This window comes from Rhinolophus ferrumequinum, chromosome X, assembly GCF_004115265.2.
Source record: "Rhinolophus ferrumequinum isolate MPI-CBG mRhiFer1 chromosome X, mRhiFer1_v1.p, whole genome shotgun sequence".
NCBI classification, from domain to species: Eukaryota; Metazoa; Chordata; class Mammalia; order Chiroptera; family Rhinolophidae; genus Rhinolophus; species Rhinolophus ferrumequinum.
This window is the reverse complement of record NC_046284.1, coordinates 72,932,722-72,953,308: the sequence shown is the minus strand read 5'-3', so window position 1 is coordinate 72,953,308 and position 20,587 is coordinate 72,932,722. Positions and strand designations below refer to the sequence as shown.

Sequence of the window (20,587 nt, the reverse complement as noted above, 5' to 3'; positions counted from 1 at the left end):
ATAACATCAATATGAGTAAGAAAAAACATTTACCTTCAAAGAACTCACAGAGTGATAACCGATAAGATGAGGTAAATACAATGTAGAGAAATCTTAACCAGGCTAGGTGGGTTAAGGCATGTATCCCTGAAGAACTGAGAGCTAAAATGAAACTGGGAGAATGTATAGTCTGCCAGGAAATTATAAAAATAAAGGAATTTTAGGTAGAAAGAACAGTCATGAAGCAACACGGTAATTGGAGCTTTGGGAACAAGTGGAGGAATAAAAGCTGAGAAAGTAAACAGGGAAAAGCACATAGACCTTCAGGTTTCATGTTAGATTTTGTTTATTAGTTCTTTTGAGGCTGTTTCCTGTTTTGTAAAATGTGGAAAATCATAACTTGCAGATTTGCTGAGAAGATTACATAAGTGCAGATGTTGCCTAAGAACATCTTTCACTTATAAGGCACTCAATAAATTATTCTTATTCTTAATCAGTGGACAATTGAAGCCACTGAAGGATTCAGCAGGTTTGTGTGAAAGATGGATCAATCTAACATATCTAGTGGACTTGAAAGGGGGCAATATTGGAAGCAGCTGCGGCAATCCAAGAACAAAATGACAGTAGAGAAAGGCAGAGATATTTAGGATAGGGGGCTGCTAGAATATGGATCAACAGAATATAGGGGTGATGGAGGCAAAGGAGATAGAATGTAGCTAAAGAAGGAATCTAGGTTAGGAACAACTTGAGATCTCCATTTTATTCTAATATTCTTTTGTAGTAGCAGTGGTAGAAAATATATTTTTTACAATTGTTTTTATCATCTTCCTGATGTGTGATTGAGACATATTTTCTCATTTTGCTATTAGCCATTCTCTTGGTTCCAAGCTAAATTAATACACTGTTTCTTACAAGAGGATATCTTTGACAACCTAAAATAAATTGATTGGTATGGCATACAAGTTAGAATTAACCTATTCTATGGGATGTTTGAGATAATTATTTTGAAATAATTATTTGTAAAACAAAAACTCTATTGATTATTCTGGCCAAAAGTATCAACTATGTATTTTGTTTATGCTTCTCAGTCTACTTTGACAATTTGTATTTGGGTTCAAAATCATTCTAATGAATGGGGCAAACAGTTGTGAGACTGGGAAAATAATTTCTAAAGAAGGTAGTATAATTTTTTTCTTGTCTGTTTATGTATGTGAATTATGTATTTTTCAATTGTGCAAATAATACCTGAATGCATGTTCATTGTAGGAGATATCAAACTATATAGAAATATGGGGAGTAAAAAGTAAAATTACCCCTTCATCTTATCCCTGCCACCCTCCTCCCAGAGGAAACTACTATTAACTGTTTGATTTTTATCCTTTTCCACAAACATGATTGCATATATTAAGTCAATTAAAAGGGAGAAAAAGTCAGGAATGGTGTGGAAGTTAAGCACACAGTCTTTTGAAGCCAGGCTGCCTGGGTTCAAACCCAGACTCTACCACTTACAACTGTGTAATATTGGGCATCTTATCTAACTTCTCTGTACCACAATTTCCTCATTGGTAAAATGGTGGTTATAGTATCTGTTTCATACATTACAGTGATTCAATTAGTATATGTGAAGTATTTAGAAAAGTGCCTGGCATATAGTTCATGCTCAATACATGATGGAATCATACTGTATATATTATTCTGCAACTGGTATTCCATCGGTACACATAGAGGCAATACAGTGTAGTGATTAAGAACATGGGTTCTGAATCCAATTGCCTGGTGCAATCCTAGTTTCATCATTTACTAGTTTCGTGACCTTCAACAAGTGTATATAACTGTTCTCTGTCTTTGTTTCCTTTGTAAGATGGAGATAATAGCTTCTATTTTAAATTAAATAATATGTTTAGAACATTTAGAATGACTGTTTTGTAGTAATTACCTAATAGATGTTTTTTATCATTCCATTATTAAAAATCCTTAGTTTAGTATTTCATGTAATAGATGCATCATAATATATCTACACATTATCTTATTGATGGTCATTTAACTTATTTTAATTATTCATTGTTACAAAATATATTTGTTTCCATACTTCTTTTTTCACTTACAAATTTTAAAATAACCTTGTCTCTGTCTTTACTTGAATGCAAAAAACTATTGCTGTTAACATTTCCCACTGTCATTGTCATTTGCATCTTGAATAAACACTTTCGAGATCCTCTTTTTGTATGTGATAATTACCATACCATACATGTGATCAACCCACATCATTTTCCTATTAGTTTGCTTTGGTCCTAGAGCATGAATAGAAAGCAGAACTGTTTAATTTTGTGTGGTTGAAGTTATCTTTCTGAGGTATAAGCAAAAGCTGGGAAACAAATAAGCCAAAAGGGACTTTTCCTGTGTTTGGAGTGTTGGAATCTCAGAAGATTGAATCTTTAGTATCCTGACATTTGGGAAAGGTAAGTCAAAAGTTTTACATTTTTGGGGTTGTATTGTTCTATTTCTTCCAAAAAGCCTTTAAATATGAATAAGTAAGTTTCCTGGAAACATTTATAGTAGACACTATAGATCTGTAAAAGGAAAATTGTATCTTGAATCAAGTCTGCTTTTTCCTTTTGCATACTTACAGAGTTTATATGGAAAACTGGGAGCCATAAAATTACAAGCAAAACATGCAAAAGACTGCCATAAGTGTTTTGGGAAATAATATTTAGATCCAAAAGAATAAAAGGAAAGAAAGGAGGAAGGAGAAGTGTGGGGATGAGGAATGGAGTGGGGAGAGAGGGAGAGAGAGAGAAAAAAAAAACGAAGGAAGAAGGAAGGAATTAAGGAAGGAAGGAGAGGGAAAGACAAAAGAAAAAAGGATAGTAGTGAATTTGACAAACTTATTTGCATTTTTTTCTTTATTTAACATTTTAACTGTTTTTAAGTGTACAATTCAGTGACATTAAGTATATTCACATTGTTTTGCAACTATCACCACTCTGGTTCTAGAACTTTTTTATCTTGCAAAAGTGAAACTCTGTGCCCATTAAACACTAACTGTCCATTCCCCCTCACCCCAGCCCCTGGCAGCCTCTATTCTACTTTCTATCTTTATGAATTACTATTTCCATTTAGATTACTGAAAAAGTAAGTGGCTACATTTGTAGTTTAAATCTGAAAGTGTTCATGAGTCCAAACTATATATAAATATCCATCTCTTGTACACATTCTAAGGCATAACATTTTTTTTTCAATGTGTGACTCAAATGACGTTAATTAAAACAGTTAAATTAAGACCAATTCCTTACAAGCAGGCTTGACTGTTAGAAGATAAAGGGTTAGGCAGTTTAACTAATAACTTTAAAATAAATCATTTATGACAGCTGTGCATATATATATGTGTGTGTATATATATATATATATATATATATATATATACACATTTATATAAGCTTATGCTTTTCAAAACATTTGTATGTACACCATATAATATTATCCTGACAATAATTCTGTGAAGAAGGCAGGAGAGTATTATTATAGCTATTTAATTGATAGGAAAATTGAGACGCAAGAATGGTAAATAAATTATCTGATATTAAAAAGTTAATGACAGAGTAAGAACCCAAGCTCCTTACTCCTGGCCCTATTCTCTATACTTTGAGAAACACTGCCTTTCTAAATCACTTGTGTTTCATGTAGAAGATAAATCTTAATTTTACACTTTAATGTATGTTGCTCTAAACTTTTATATTACAGGGATATACTGCACTGTTCTGTTCAGAATCCTAGCCTAATAAAATGCTTGGAGAAGCCTTCTTAATTGAACTCCTATACAAAGAACAGACCTATACATTTTGCAAACCACTTACATGTAAGAAGACCTCAAATGATAAAAAGGAAACTTGGAAAAAGCAGCTTTTAGATATAGAAGACAATTCACTTTCTCCCGATCAAGTGGAAAATCAACATAAGGTTGTGAAAGAAAGTTTAACAGAGCAAATTAATGATACAAATACAATAGAATCTGTGGATGAGATAACTGTAGTAAAATGCAAAAGTGCATCCCTTCCAGGAAATGTGTCTGTTGCATTGCCCATTCCAAAGAGAGAACAACATGATGATAGACAACTGGATTTATACCGATCTTGGTCATATACAAGTATTTGCCAAAATTATCCTGACCTACAGATTAGAGGAGACCACGTGGGGAACATGTATGATTCAGGCTGCTTTGTGGAACACATACGTGATGATGCTTTTAATGGTCCCCTTTTACTTTCAGTAGATATACCGCTGGGTCATTCTTTTATCAGTGAGCCTCTAGAGAAACCACCCGCCTCAAAACTTTTGAATGGGGATGAAATTCGAGAAAAAAGTATGTTGCTTCATAAGCATCCCCTCTCTAACTCTATGCTTAATAGTTACATGGAAAAAAAGGTGGATGAACTCTACAAACAATTTTTGGAAGAAAATCTCACTAAGTGCCTTTCCATAACCAATCTTATGGCTTCCAATTTTCTAATGAATAATGTAAATCAGATTAGCCTTCAAATCTCTCAAGAGCACAACATAGAGGCATCGAAAGCTCGGGAAGCTCTCCTACATTCTTTAGCAAGATGTAATCTCTGTAACATTTCCTATGGGAACAGTTTTGAATTCAGCACTCCTAACCTACAAATATCAAACCAGAGAAGTAGGGAATTTGTATCACATCTACTACAGGAACCAATTATAGGTTCATTGGACTGACTTAAGAGACTGGAGTAACAATAATTTTTTCTGGTCCATCATGTCACATCAGACATCCTTTGTGGTGTGGGTATTACATTTTTTGAGAAATTATTTGACCAATGGTACATCTACATTATTTTAGGAGACAATTTTAATAATTAAGTTTTATGACCATATTTTCTAATTATTTTGACATCTTTAATGGCTGCCATAGTCAGGTTTGTAAATTCTGTATGTACTTATCTAATTGCCAGCAGCTTCCCAAATTGATTACCTAACTTTCATGCATCAGCTTTATTTACCAGAAAAGTAAAAACGTGAGATGAGGAAAGTATTATTGCTCTCAGCTACTGAAAGGACCATGAGAAACAATACCAGATAGGAGACTTTATTTCTCCACAAAAATGTTTAAAGACGTATTAGTAGTGCTTAAATACCCTTTCCTTTATTTTCAACATTCAGAATGTTTGTATACTGACAATCAGAATAGCATAAGGGAAATTCTTCAAACTTTAGTTGGATTTAAATGATATTTGAAAAAAAATATGGAAAAGAGACTTAAGGAAAATGTAGAATTTGCCATTGAAATTTGCAATTAAAACTTGATGCTTTTGAACTTTCCTGAGGCAAGCATCAACTTTCTTAAATCACTGTGTTATGCATGGTGGTTTAAAGGGATGGAAGGAAACAAAGTATACAGGTAAAGAGAACAAAGTGCATGGAAAACCACCATCTAGAAGTGAAGAGGGTGTGCTGTCAATTTTTTATACTTCTCAGGCTATCCTCAATCAAGATCCTGGTTTAGGATAAAAGTCAGCAGTATGTTATGGCAATTTTGGAATTAAATAAAATAAATTAATTAATAAAATATACCTAAAAGAATGGTACTGTTTATTGCAGACTTGTAAACAAGACTACACGTAACAGCTTACATTTCTCCTAAATATTGTAAAATGATTGGCATGCACTTTTGCTTGTAAAATAAAATTGTATGAATTTCTTTATGGAATTGTTATGATGGCATTATATGTTAATAATATTTGTGCATTTGTAATTAATCATATATTCCCCTCTTTTTTCTTTGATTAAATTTTATGTAATGAATTACCCCAATGCCTCCACAGCTTGTTCTTTTTGATCACACAATCCTTAGTTTATTTTCATCTTCTTTAAATTTTTATGATCTAATAATAAGTACTCCTGATTTATCTTCTGTTATCTTCATCACTCCTTTCCTCCACATCTTTCCTCTTAACCCTCCTAATCAATATCCATCATTCAGACATTTGATTCTGAAGAGACTATGGGTAAGGGTTTTAGAAAAACTGACTTAATGTCTTATAGATACTGAAAAACAATTGTGTGTACATTGTCTTCTTTATTCCTAAATTTGTACATTTTAATATGACTTACAAAATGATAAAATGTTGATGTTATTCTTTATGTTTTCTAAAGTGAATTAAATGTTGTTGGGCAACATTATTGGTGTGAAGTTTTCTTATATACAGTGATAATGTATTAATACTTTATTTATAAAGCAGATATATTTATAAATAGTATTAAGACTACATAGTGTTATACAAAAGGCCACAGTATTTAGCTAGTATAAAATTTAGAAATGCTGTTCAATTTTTCCCTCTTGTTTATGTCATCAAAAGGCTTATTATCTAAAGATACTCACTTGTTAAAATGGCCTAAGAAATCAATGCAATATTTAAATAAGGAAAAATGATATTATTTGGTGTGTATTTTTTATCCTGACCTCATACCTGCTGCCTTTAGTGTTTAAATTAAATATGCATATAAGGTTATGGTTTAGCATATTTTGGCCTAAAGTAGTCACTTTTCATTCTGTCTTTCATCATGGGTTTCACTTGTATGACCATACTATTCCCTTTTAAAACATTGTTCAAAATGTATGGAATGATGAATTTCTTTCTGTCTCACTTTTTCAGGAGTTCAAAGTATTAGTTTTGTACTTATATGAAAATTGAGAATGTTAGTGTGTCAGCAGTTGGGAAGAATCATCCTATTTCTGAGCAGGGAATAAGTTGAGGAGGTTAAGAATGATGCTGAATAGTGTCCTGCTCTCTACCTGCATAGGTCAGGTTAATTTATATCTCATCTTTGAATTTCAGGTCATTATTGTAGGGCTCAGAATGGGTTTGACCAAGTCTCAGGAAATTTTCTGTCAGGATTGTCCTTAAATCATTGAAGCCAATTCAAGGGATAGAGTCTATCTGGACTCCTGGAACTTTAAGGATTTCTCCAACTGTCATAGGTTAGTCTCCAAAAGTAGCCAGTCTCCCTGAGCTTCTTAAGAACAGAAGTAATACTGAGCTGGTCCATTCAAGGTTGTAAGCAGACTTTCTGGCTCTTACCATTAGCATTTGTGTCTTATTAAAACTGGTTTTTGGAAGTGGAGAAACAAAATAAATAGTTCTTTACTATTTACTTCTTTGTGAGGATGCTTTGAGTGCAGGGGTAGAGTAGATCTTTATACATATACAAATATATTTATCTTCAAATAAAATGAATTTAACTTCAGGTAATCTAATATAGTATTACTACATAATGTGTGTTTAGATGAAGGGTGGAAAGGTGGCTTGATGAGGATTAGTATGTGCAATAAACTAAAATAATTGTGCAGTTAAGTGGATAATTGTTTTCAATCAATACAGGAAGGAAAGAAATCAACAAATCAATAACAACATATATTCATTAAATCAAATGAAAAGTAATTTAGTATTTTTTGTGACTAGTCATTTGCATGGGAAATTAGCCAATCAGCAATATATTTGTGAAAATCCATAATAAGCAAAATAATAGTTGACAGCAAAAAAAAAAAAAAAGTGGTAACAAAAATGTTCTCATGATGTTAAAATAAAGATAACTGTTTTTTTTTTTTTTAAATGCTTATTGGAAATTTGAGACTTTTGATCCCCAGTCATGTTGTTGTGTTCTTTTCCTCAAGGTCTAGTAGAAATTTTTAAAAATGGTCTTATTATTATGTGTTGGCTTCATATTCACTATAGTGTAAATGTATAGCATCAATTGCCACAATTTTGTGAAATAAATTTTAAATAATTATATTTAAGAACATAGCTATACAAATTATGAAAATCAAGTTAAGATATATTGGCATCAATTAAAACACTGAATCATTGCTATAGACAGCTACTGTGTTTCCCTGAAAATAAGACCTAGCTGGACCATCAGCTCTAATGCATCTTTTGGAGCAAAAATTAATTTAAGACCCGGTCTTATTTTACTATAATATAAGATCGAGTATAATATAATATAATATAATACCAGGTCCTTTTTACTATAATATAAGAGCAGGTGTAATATAATATAATATAATACAATATAATATATACCAGGTCTTATTTTACTATAATATAAGACCAGGCCTTAATATAATATAATATATAATATAATATAATATAAAATAATATAATATAATAATATAATATAATATACTGGATCTTATATTATTTTTTGCTCCAAAAGACGTATTAGAGCTGATGGTCCGGGTAGGTCTTATTTTCGGGGAAACACGGTAATTCTTTGAATTGTTCTACTATTTCTATTTAAAGCTGTGAAATTTGTAGTTTACAGAATTGCAATGTAGTTCTGTTTTTTACTTCCCCAAATGAATAGAAGCAGTTTATCATGAGACTTAAATTGTCATAAGACTTTGGTTTTAACTGAGAGTGACTGAAGTTAATAGGTAGGCTATTTCCTGAAAGTTGTTTCTCTCTATAATTGTAAACTGGACCCATATCTAACAAATAGAATTTGAGTAGAACTGAAAAAGTTTAAGAAACAGCTCAGTATTCTGATGACTTGCGTGGTTTTGCCCCTCTACTTTAAGGGTTCAATTCCACTTTAGAGATGCCATGTAATTGTAGAGTATCCTTGTATTCTTTTCCTTAGGTGAAGCTTAGAAATTGATATCTAAGGGTTCAAATGATACGGGACCAGCTTGAACCTGGAGCAGACCTCCAAGGCCAACACAAGATCAGAATGAATTATCAGAGCTTTCTATCCTCTAGATCAGGGGTGTCCAAACTGCGGCCCGTGGGCCAACTGCGTCCCGCAATCCATTCTTAATTGGCCCGCAGCAAATTCCAAAAATATACTTAGTTTACTTAAATAAACCAGGTGAAGCAATACGTACTTCACCTCGAGTGAGTGGCCCGGCTGTTTGTGTATTTTACCGCATATCGCCCTTGGTAAAAAACATTGAAAAAAGTTTGGACACCCCTGCTCTAGATAGACATATGCTCAGGACACTCCAGGTACTAGGAGAAACTGATTGGCTACTTATTCATTAAACAAACATTTATTGAGTACTGTGATAAGTGATAGGGATAAATGGTAAACAAAATTGATGCAATTACTGCTTTTCACTGAGATTATTTGGAATCAAATTAGTTGGATTTTAATCATTGGAATTTAAGCTGATTTGGAATCAAAGAACAAAAGTAAATCATCACAATCTAATTTTAGGGCCATGAAAGTTATAAACACATAACTCTAGATAACCTGTACTGGTTGGTCTGCCTGCTTGGCTTGTTTGTAATCTAGTCTGAATCTTGTATCCAGGAATGCTATTTGGTTGCCATACCAGCATGCCTCTACTGATTATTAAACATGTTGAAATATTTCTGTGCCAACTGGTATGAAGCTGCTACTCTCAATCCTCCAAGTCCTCCCAAAATGATTACCCTGGCCACTTTGACTCCTTTTTCTGGGCCCTTGTAGCTCCTTGTGATTCACCAACTGAACAGACAAACAAGGGGCCTTTAGTACCTAGCTCCAATACTACCTGTGGCACTTCTTATTTATATGAGTTGTTAAATATTTTGACCTTCACTTCTGCTTGTATCTACCTCAGTATTGAGATTCCTATTCCAAAAACCTATTCAAGTAATACTATTGGGCCTTGCTTCATGAACAACAAATCTATGACTGGACCTCCTCACTGTTAATCACTTTCTTTGATTCTCTCTTGCCTTGCTTTGAATCTTTGTTGCTGTGTTCTTCTCTAAGGTCATTTGCTTCTATGTATATTACCCAGATGCAGGCCTACTTAGGGAATTACCGCCTGCTGCCTGTTGACCAAATTGAGTGACCCGAGATACTAAAGATAGGACCACATATTGGGTGTTGGGCATCAATTGCCCTGAACACTGCTTTATATCATTCCTGCTTTATATATTGTCTCAGACCTAAATGCTACCGATACTGCATTGTGTTTCATAACAAAACAGTTATTTCTGTTTCAGACTCTGAGAAGTTATACTTTAAAGCTTAATTATAAAAAAGGCCCTGAAAAGACTGGTTGTCTATGAGAAGTTCCCTAAATTTCTACTATAGAGATTTATCCATGTAACTGAAGATTTTATTACCTTTTGAATGCACATCTACCTATCAGGGATAATGCTATTGTCATTGTCACTCACAAATATTAATAGCTAACACTTCCGGTATATGTTATATGATAGGCATTCTGCTAAGAGTTTTACTCACATTATCTTATTTAATTCTTTAAACAACCTTATTAGATAGGAAATATTATTATCCCCACTTTAGACAAAAATAAATTAAATTTCAGAGATGTTAAAAATTTTTGCCCGGGATCATACAGCTACTCATAGTCAGAGTTAGTAGTTAAATGAAGTCATTCTGGCACCAGAACCTGTGCTGTTAACCTAGGGGTTGCCCGATTTAGCAAATAAAAATACAAAGTGTCCAGTTAAATTTGAATTTCAGGACAAACAACAGATTACTTTTTAGTATAGATATATCCCCATGCAATGTTTGGGACACACTCATAATAAAAACGTGTTCATTTACCTGAAATTCAAATTTACATAGGCATCCTTTATTTAATCTGTCAACCCTACTTTAAATACTACTCTTTGCTTTTTCTTGGGTGATTAAAAAAGCAGAGTTAATGTGTAAGGTGTACAGGACCAGTGAGACAGAACGTCGATGCAGTGGGTAGGGAACCAAGAGACCAAACCAAAGTGGGAAAGACCAAGAATTCTGGAGGCTGTAAATCAAAGACTATAAAAAAAATTTTATAGTCATTACCCTGGGGAAAATGATTTGTCTCTTGGGTACTTTTAGATTAGCAGAGCTTTTCTCTTGTAGCTGTGTTGAAACAGCCCTGTTTCAATTCTGTTACATGAGTAAATCATTCAGTGAAGCAGATGGAAAGAGAGCTAGAAAGAGCAGGGGATTTGCAACGAGAATATTTGTGTTTTACTAAAGTTTCAACTCAGTCATTCACTCACTGCCTGACAAAGCACTTTGCTTCTCTGAGTCTCAATGTCCCTATCTATAAAATGAGGATAGCAACACTTGCCCCATCTATATCCCAGAACTCTTATGAAGATTAAAAGTAGGTGAAAAGGTTTGGTAAGTAGTAAAACATTCTATTTATATAAGTCCTCTTTATAAGAAATCAGCACAATTCTAATAAATCATTCAATCATGTTCAAGGTTAGGGTAAGGGAAAGATTTCTTTTTTACTAACCTAATTCATGCTTATAATAAATCTCTTCTGATCACTGAACAGGAGCACCTGAAAGTAAAATAATAGATGAGAGTCCACACATGCTGTTAGTGTTTACTACTGACAGGGGACAATTTTGTGTTCTATAGGGATATATTATAGGGGGAAACTTTTACCTGACTTTTTCTAAATGCTTGAGAAATTTTACAGCAGTATAATTTCAATTTTTATTTCTGATAAAGGAAAATTAAGGTAAATGCTTCTTAAAGATAAATCATGTTATAAACTTTGAATGAGAGACAGAAACTTTTAAAAATAATGTACAGTATCTCATTATACTGAAGTGTATGAAGCTGGTGGGAACTTTTGTAGAAGAGTCACTGAAGGGTGGTTGGTTTCAGCAGCAGGTGCAGTAGCTACAGTAGATTGTTTTTCTTTTTCTTCCAATGATTTCAATACTATGTATTTATAAATAGTCACAATAGTATAAAAAATCACTTAGAACAATTATATTGATGTATAAGATACACATAAATAAGTACATCAACCATAAGTGTACAGCTTATGAATAAACAATAAAGTGAACAGTCTCACCAAATAACACATTACCATCAAACTAGAAACATTCTTACTCCCCTTCATTTATTACTTCAATCCTCCTCCTGAGAAGTAGACTCAATCCTGGCCTGTAAAATCCTAGATTAGTTTTGCTCAGTTTAGAAATTCATGCAATGGGAACCATACAAATAGATTATTTTGTGATTGGCTTAATATTCTCTATATATTTTATCACATATTTTGGATATTATCCATAATTATGCTTTCAATTAATGCTTCTGTCACATGACTCTTTTATTTCATCTGGAACCCCAATATCATTTATGCTGCCCTCACTGTATCCTATATTCCATGTATGCTTATTTTTTATTAACCTTTTAATTTTCTCTTTGGCCTTCAGACTGTGTGTTTTCTTTTCTTATACTGTTCTATCAACTAGTTCTTTCTTTAGCTTCTTAAAATTTATTTATTAAATTTATTGGGGTGACATTGGTTAGTAAAATTATATAGGTTTCAAGTGTACGTTTCTATAATACATCATTTATATATTACATTGTATGCTCACCACCCAGAGCCAGAGTTTCCCTATTATTTTTCTAATTCCTATTTCTTTTATTTTCAGTGTAATCTTTATAATTTTCTTTCTTCTGCTTGCTTTGGATTTAGTTTACATTTTTGTAGTTTACGAAAGTGTAAGGTGAATATTTTATTTGAGATCATTCCTTTTTTTAAAGATTTTTATTAAAATCTTTTTTAAAGATTTTTATTAAAATATAGCTAACATACAACATTGTATTAGTTTCATGTGTACACCATAGTAATTCAACGTTTATATCTTTAAAGAAGTGATCACCATGGTAAGTCCAGCAACAACCAGACACCATTCCACACTATCACAATATTATTGACTATATTTCCTATGCTGTACATTACATCCCCATTACTTATTTGTTTTATACCTTGAAATTTAAACCTCTATTCCCTTTCACCTTTTGCCCCTTTTTAATTTTTTCAATTACAGTCGACATTCAGTATTATTTTATATTAATTTCAGGTGTACAGTATAGTGGTTAGACATTTGTATAATTTAAGAAGTGATCCCCTTGACTAGTCTAGTAATCACCTGGTACTGTACTTAGTTATTACCATATTATTGACTATATTCCCTGTGCTTTACTTTACATTCCCATGACTATTTTGTAACTATCAGTTTGTACTTTTTACTCCCTTTATCTTTTAGACTCTGTCCCCCATCCCTCTCCCATCTATCACCCCAACAAATCTAGTACCCGTCTGACACCCTACAGTTATTACAATATTATTGACTATATGACTTGTGAAATACACTACATTCCTATGACTATTGTGTAACAACAAATTTCTACTTCTTAATCCTTTCCCTATTTTCACTCATCCCTAACTCCTCTCCTATCTGGCAATCATCATAATGTTCTTTGTATTTATGAGCTTGTTTCTGTTTTGTTTGTTTATTTTGTTCTTTAGATTCCACATATAAGTGAAATCTCATTGCATCTGTCTTTCTCTGTCTGACGCTTCACTCAACACGTTTCCCTCCAGGTCCATCCGTGCCGCTACAGATGGCAAGAACCCATTCCCTTCCCTGGCTGAGCAATATTCCATTGTATATATGTACCACCTCCTCTTTATCCATTCTTCCATTGACAGACACCTAGACCGCCTCCACATCTGGGCCATTAGAAACAGTTTTGCAATAAACATATGGATGAGCACATTCCCTCAAAGTAGCATTTGTGTTTCTTCAGATAAATACTCTGAAATGGTATTACTGCGTTCTTCTTTGTATCTTGTTTTAGCCTTTGTTTTAAATCTATTTGTCTAGTATAAGTATTGCTACTCCAGATTTTTTGTTTGTTTTTTTCATTTCCATTTTCATGAAAAATCTTTTTCCATCACTTACACTCCATCTGTGTGTATCTTTAAATTTGAAGTGAGTCCCTCGTAGACAGTATATGTAAGGGTCTTGTTTTCTTATCCATTCAGCTCTCCAATGTCTTTTGAGTGGAGCATTTAATCCATTTACATTGAGAGTAATTGTTGATAGATATGTAGCTATTGCCATTTTATTGTTCACAATTATGAACTTTTTTTTTTTTTTCATCTTAAAGAAGTCCCTCTAACATTCCTTGTAATACTGGTTTGGTGATGATGAACTCCTTTAGCTTTTTCTTGTCTGGGAAGCTCTTTATATGTCTTTCGATTTTAAACGATAGCTTTACTTGGTGGAGTTATCTTGGTTGTAGGTCCTTGCTCTTCATCAGGTTGAATATTTTGTGCCAATCCCTTATGCCTGCAAGTTTCTGTTGAGAAATCAGCTGAAAATCTTATGGGAGCTCCCTTATAAGTTATTAGCTGACTTTCTCTTGCTGCTGTTAGGATTGTTTCTTTGTCTTTAACCTTTGCCATTTTAATTATGATGTGTCTTGGTATGGCCTGTTTGGGTCCATCTTGTTTGGGACTGTGCACTTCTGGGACTTGTATCTCTGTTTCCTTCACCAGGTTATAAAGTTTTTAGTCATTATTTCTTCAAATAGGTTCTCAACCCCTTGCTTTTTCTCATCTCCTTCTGGTACCACTTTGATGTGAATGTTGTTATGTTTGATGTTGTCCCAGAGGTCTCTTAAACTATCCTCATTTTTAAAATTTTTAAATTTTTTAATTTTTGCTGTTCCAATTTGGAATTTTTTGCTACCTTGTCTTCCAAGTCATTGATTCGATCTTCTGCTTCATCTAGTCTGCTGGTGATTCCTTTTAGTGCATCCTTCATTTCAGTTATTGTATTCTTCACTTCTGACTGGTTCTTTTTAATGGTTTTTATGTCCTTTTTTTATGCTTGTTATCTCTTCATTGAAGTTCTCACTAAGTTCCTTGACCATCCTTATAAACATTGTTTTGATCTCTTTATCTCATAGGTTGCTTGCTTCAATTTTGTTCAGTTCTATTCTGGAGTTTTCTTCTCTTCTTTCATTTGGGCTGTATTTTTTTGTTTCCTCATTTTGGCTGTCTCTCTATTTGTTTCTATGTATTAGGTAGATCTGCTATGTCCCACGGTCTTGGCCAGGTGACCTTATGTAATACATGCCCTATGGGGCTCAGTGGCACAGTCTCCCTGGCCACCTGCACTGGGTGCTCCAGGAGTGTCCTTTGTGTGTTGTGTGTGCCTTCCTGTTACTAATTAAGCCCTGGTTGCTCTTAGCACATCAGTGGGTGGGATTAACCCTCAGGCTGATTGGCTGTGGGGTTTTGCCATGTCCATAGCTTACAGGATGTTGTGGGGGGTGGCTTACCCCACTCAGTGGGATCTGCCCCAGTAGACTCTGGTGCCTATTGATACTGCCCTTTGGGTATGCCGATTGTGGGACTAATTGGGCGGTGCTCGGCTGTGATCTGATGCTAACCTTCAAGTATGTTGATTGTGGGAACCCCTTGGTAGGGGTTCTTGTGCAGGCTCTGGTCACCCACTGCTTGTGACCAGCTGGAGACTACCTGGTAAGAGCTACAAAGCAATCCACAGTTGTTGGCTGTCTGTGCTAACTCTGTAGGCATGTGGAAGAGGCCCTGTTGCAAATTGAGGACATCTGCCACAAGTACCAGGCCTGGGGGAGCTCTGCAAAATGCAAGGATACCCTGAGATCTGCTGTTACCTGATAGCTCCCTTAGGGTACAGCCATTGATAAAGCATCATGTGGTATGCAAGTTGGGTGAGGCAAGATCTCAGAGTCACTAGAGTGGAAAGAGTTGTGGTCACTGGGTTAATGTAAATTCTGGTTTAGTGCCCACTGCTGAGCCTGAAACTACTCAGCAAAATCTCAGAGCACACTGAGTCCAGTTGCTGCGTGTCTGGGGTCTGTTGGACTCTGGTAGTTTTCCAAGAAAAAGTGCACTGCAGGTGGGGCTGGCTGCTCTTGGAGAAAGTGCCTCCAGCATTGAGGGTTTTGGGTGGGGTGGGGTCCCAGTGAGTCAACAGAGTGCAGCTGTGGAGCTCACCAGACTAATCACATTCAGATTTGGCTGTAAGCGTAGGGGGAGTACTCAACACAGAAAAGATGGCTCCTGCCAACCTGCTGGCTGCACGAGAGGAGGGCCCCATATAGGGAAAATGCCGACTGTCCTCCAGTCCTCATCTGGAGGCTGCACAACTCAATTTTCCCCCTCCCCATATGGCTCCGATACTCCCTGAGTTACTGTCCCTCCACTGGAGCTGAAGGTGAGTGCTTGGGAGAGAGAGTCTGTGCAGGGGCCCTTTAAGAGGATGCCTGGGTTTCTTGCTGCCTTCCACCCCACACGGATGGTCCTAAACCCCACTTTTTTCACAGTCACATGTTGTGGGGGCTCCTATTCCTGGAACCAGTACTCTGGGCTGGGAAGGCCAGAGTGCGGTTGGGGTCACTCTTTCCTCTGGGGAGCAATGTCCACAGCTGAGATATCCTTCCTGGTTCTCAACTAGGACACGAAGGTTTGGTGTTAGCCAGTTCTGCATCTCCGCCCCTCCTACAAGTCTCAACGTGGCTTCTTCTTTATGTCCTTAGTTGTAAAACTTCTGTTCAGCCAGACTTCAGGTGTTTTTCCAGGTTTATTGTTCTATAATTTAGTTGTAATTTTAATTTGTTCACAGAAGGACACAGGCACAGCGTTTATCTATTCTGCCATTTTGGACCTCCCTCTACAGTAGTTTGTTTTTCTAAGTGAATGTAATATTGGCAGAGATTAGGATACAAATGATTCTATGCTTTCAATGAAGCGTGATTGTGCAGTTGTTAAAATTTGTCTTTCTAGCCTCCCCATTTCAGATCCTTTAAATAATAGTGGTAATGATAATAAGTTTAAATTATAGAGGCCTTATCATTGCATTAGGTAATTCACCTACCTTATAAGATTGTTGTGAGGATGAAATGAGATAGTGTAAGTCAAATGTCTACTATGATGTTTGGTACCTATTAAATACTCAATAAATTGTCAGTGTCATTGTGATTATTATTATATATCATTGTTCTCACTTTATAAATGAGGAAGTTGAGATTTGTTCTGTCTCATGATTTCAGGCTCTCAGTTCTTTTTCATATAATCAGAAGCTCGACATCAGACAGAAGTCATTACTAACTGAGTGTGAATATATCAGTGTTTTTTCTTCCATAGGGGTCAAAATTATAAGCCTAAATTCCCAGTGTGGAACAACAAGTTGCTCTATCATCTATCTATCTATCTATCTATCTATCTATCTATCTATCTATCTATCTATCTATCTATCTATCTATCTATTGAAAAAGGCATTCAAGCTTCATCAACCTACCTATAGGGTTAGGATTTGAGCTTCCTATCTTAGTTTCACTATCTAGGCAACCCCAAACTGTTTAGGTCTAAAGTGAGTCCTGTGAGGTCAACAGGGACATTTTATAAAATAGTAGCTAGTGTTCCCTCCTTAGGCAATGTCTTTTGAGAGCTTCAGGAAAATGAGAGTGGAGAGCTTTCAGAAGTATATGACAACAATAGCAAAAACAAAAAACAAAAAAAACAAAAAACAAAAAACAAAAAAACGAATAGAATAAAAATAAGAGAGGATTTTTTATGAGCTTTTGGAATGTCTTTATTTTCTAAACTTAGGTATTATAGAATTCTAGGGCATCACAGAGGTAAAGTTCCATAGATATAATCTAGATAGATTTTCACCCTTAAAAAAATCCACAAACCTAAATAACTCTCTCTCTCTCTCTTTCTCTACACACACACACACACACACACACACACACACACGCAGTAGCCCAAAGTATAAAATAGATAATTGAGGAGTTGTGATTGAAATGGGGAGAAAAAAGATTTTTACCCTCTTCCCACATCAAGGAAACCCTTGAGGGGGCTCCTTATAATAGTTTGAAAATTGTTGATCTAATCTAACACTCTTGCTTTGTAGACTAAAAATATACTCAAAGTGAAGGAAAGAAATTCCCCAACCAGTTAGTGAATGACCAATCTGGCATCGGTACTGAGGTCTTCTAATTCCAAGTCAAATTTGCTTTCCTCTTCTTTTTGTTTATTGTTAGTTTCAGGTGTACAAAACAGCATAATGATTGATCATTTACACACCTCACAAAGTGACAACCCCAAGTCCACTGCTCATCTGACACCATTGTTTTATGGTTCCATATAAATTTTAGGACTATTTGTTATAGTTCTTTGAAAAATGCCGTTGGTAGTTTGGTAGGGATTGCATGAATCTATCCATGAGCACAGCATGTGTTTCTAGTTATTTGTATCATCTTTAATTTATCTCTTCAATGTCCTATAATTTTCTGAGTACAGGTCTTTTACTTCCCTGTTTAAATTTATTCCTGTGTATTTAATTTTTTAATGCAATTGCCATGGGCTTGTTTTATTAATTAATCCTTCTGATAGTTTGTTGTGTATAAAAATACAATGAATTCCTGAATATTAATTTTGTATGCTGCTACGTTACTAAATTCATCAGTTCTAATAGATTCTTTTCTTTTTTTTGGTGGAATCTTTCACGTTCTTTCTATATAGTATCATGTCATCAGCAAATGATGACAATTTTAATTCTTCCTTTCCAATTGGATGCTTTTTATTTCTGTTTCTTGTCTAATTGTTGTTGCTAGGTCTTCTGGTACTATGTTGAATAAAAGGGGTGAAATTGGGCATCCTTGTCATGTTCCTGATCATAAGGGGAAAGCTTTTAGCTTTACCCCACTGAGAATGATATTATCTTTGAGTTTGTCATACGAGTATATGGCCTTTATTATGTTAAGATATTTTCCTTCTATTCCCACTTTTCTGAGAGTTTTATCATAAATAGATGCTGGATTTTGTCAGATTCGTTTTCTGCATCTATTGATGTGACTATATGGTTTTTATTTTTAATTTTGTTTATGTAATGTATCACATTAATTGATTTGTAGATATTGAACCAATATTCCATACCAGGAATGAATCCCACTTGATTATGGTATATGATCTTTTTAATATATTGCTGAATTCAGTTTGCTAATGTTTTGTTGAGGATTTTTGCATCTATGTTTACCAGGGATATCAGCCCATAGTTTTCTTTTTTCGTAATCTCTTTAACTAGTTTTATAATCAGGGTAATGGTGGCCTTGTAAAATGAGCTTGGGAGGTTTCCCTCCTCTTGGATTTTTGGGAATAGTTTGAATATAAATGTTAATTGTCTTTTGAATGTTTGGTAAAATTCACCTGTGAAATCATCTGGTCCAGGACTTTTGTTTGTCGGGAGCTTGTTGATTACTCATTCTATTTTGTTGGTAGTAATCAGTCTGTTTTTTGTTTGTTTGTTTCTTTGTTTGTTTTTTATTCAGCCTTGGAAGATTGTATACATCTAGGAATTTATCCATTTCTTCCCGATTGTCCAATTTGTTGCCACATACCTACTTGTTCGTTGTATTTTCTTCCTCCTCCTCTTCTTCTTCTTCTTCTTCTTCTTCTTCTTCTTCTTCTTCTTCTTCTTCTTCTTCTTCTTCTTCTTCTTCTTCTTCTGTTTCTTCTTATTATTATTATTTTGTATTTTTGTGTGTCTGTTGTCATTTCTCCTCTTTCATTTCTGATTTTATTTATTTGGGTCCTCTCTTTTTCCTGATGAGTCTGGTTAAAGGTTTGTCAATTTTGTTTGTCTTTTCAAAAAACCAGCTCTTGGTTCCTTTGATGTTTTGTATTTTTTTTAGTCCCTATGTCATTTATTTCCCTCTAATCTTTATTATTTCCTTCCGTGTACTCATTTTTGGGTTTTGTTTGCTCTTCTTTTTGCAATTCCCTTTGGGTTTAGTTAGACTGTTTATTTGAGATTTTTCTTGTTTCTTTAGATAGGCCTGCATTGCTATCAATTTCCCTTTTAGGACTGCTTTTGCTGTATCCTATAGGTTTTCAGTCATTATGTTCTGATTGTCAATATTCTCAAGGTATCTTTTGAATTTTTTTTAAAATTTCATTGTAGACACTTTCACTGTTTAGTAACATGTTATTTAGTCTCCATGTGTTTGTGTGTTTTTCATTTTTTTTGTACTTGATTTATAATCTCATACAATTGTGGTCAGAGGAGATGTTTGATATGATTTTTATAAATTAAAGTTTATTAAAGGTGACAATTGTTAGTAAAGGTACGTAGGTTTCAGGTGCACAATTCTGTAATACATTATCTATATATCATATTGTGCGTCCACCACCCAGAATCAGTTCTCCTTCCATCACCATATATTTGATCCCTTTTATGCTCATCTACCACCCCTTTACCCCCTTTTTAAACTTAAATTTATTGAGACTTGTTTTGTGGCCTAACGTGTGGTTTATCTTGGAAAATGTTCCAGGTGCAGTTGAGAACAATGTATATTCTGATGCTTTGGGGTGAAATGCTCTAAAAATATTGATTAAATGTATGTGGTCTAAGGTGTCATTTATGACCACTGTTTCCGTGTTGATTTTCTGTCTAGAAGATCTGTCCATTGGGGTGTTAATGTCCCTTACTATGATTGCGTTACTGTTGATCTCTGCCTTTATGTCAGTCAATATTTGCTTTATGTATTTAGGTTCTCCTATGTTAGGTGCCTAAATGTTTACTAGGTTTATGTCCTCTTGATGGATCGATCCCTTTATTATTATACAATGTCCTTATTTGTCTCTTATTATAGTCTTCTTTTTAAAGTCTATTTTGTCCAATATAAGTATTTCTTCCCCAGCTTTTTTCTCATTTCCATTTGCATGAAATATCTTTTTCCTTCCCTTTACTTTCAGACTGTGTGTGTCTTT

At 34.5% G+C, this 20,587-nt stretch overlaps 1 protein-coding gene across 1 annotated transcript; it reads left to right on the top strand.

Annotated features, from left to right (window-relative positions):
* Positions 1 to 2,303: 2,303 nt before the first annotated feature.
* On the top strand, positions 2,304 to 5,760 carry LOC117025853 (protein CXorf21 homolog). Its single transcript, XM_033112155.1, has 2 exons — positions 2,304 to 2,438; positions 3,721 to 5,760. Exon 2 carries the CDS (start codon positions 3,763 to 3,765, stop codon positions 4,711 to 4,713), a length of 951 nt encoding a protein of 316 aa, XP_032968046.1. The 5' UTR covers positions 2,304 to 2,438; positions 3,721 to 3,762; the 3' UTR covers positions 4,714 to 5,760.
* Positions 5,761 to 20,587: the final 14,827 nt, after the last annotated feature.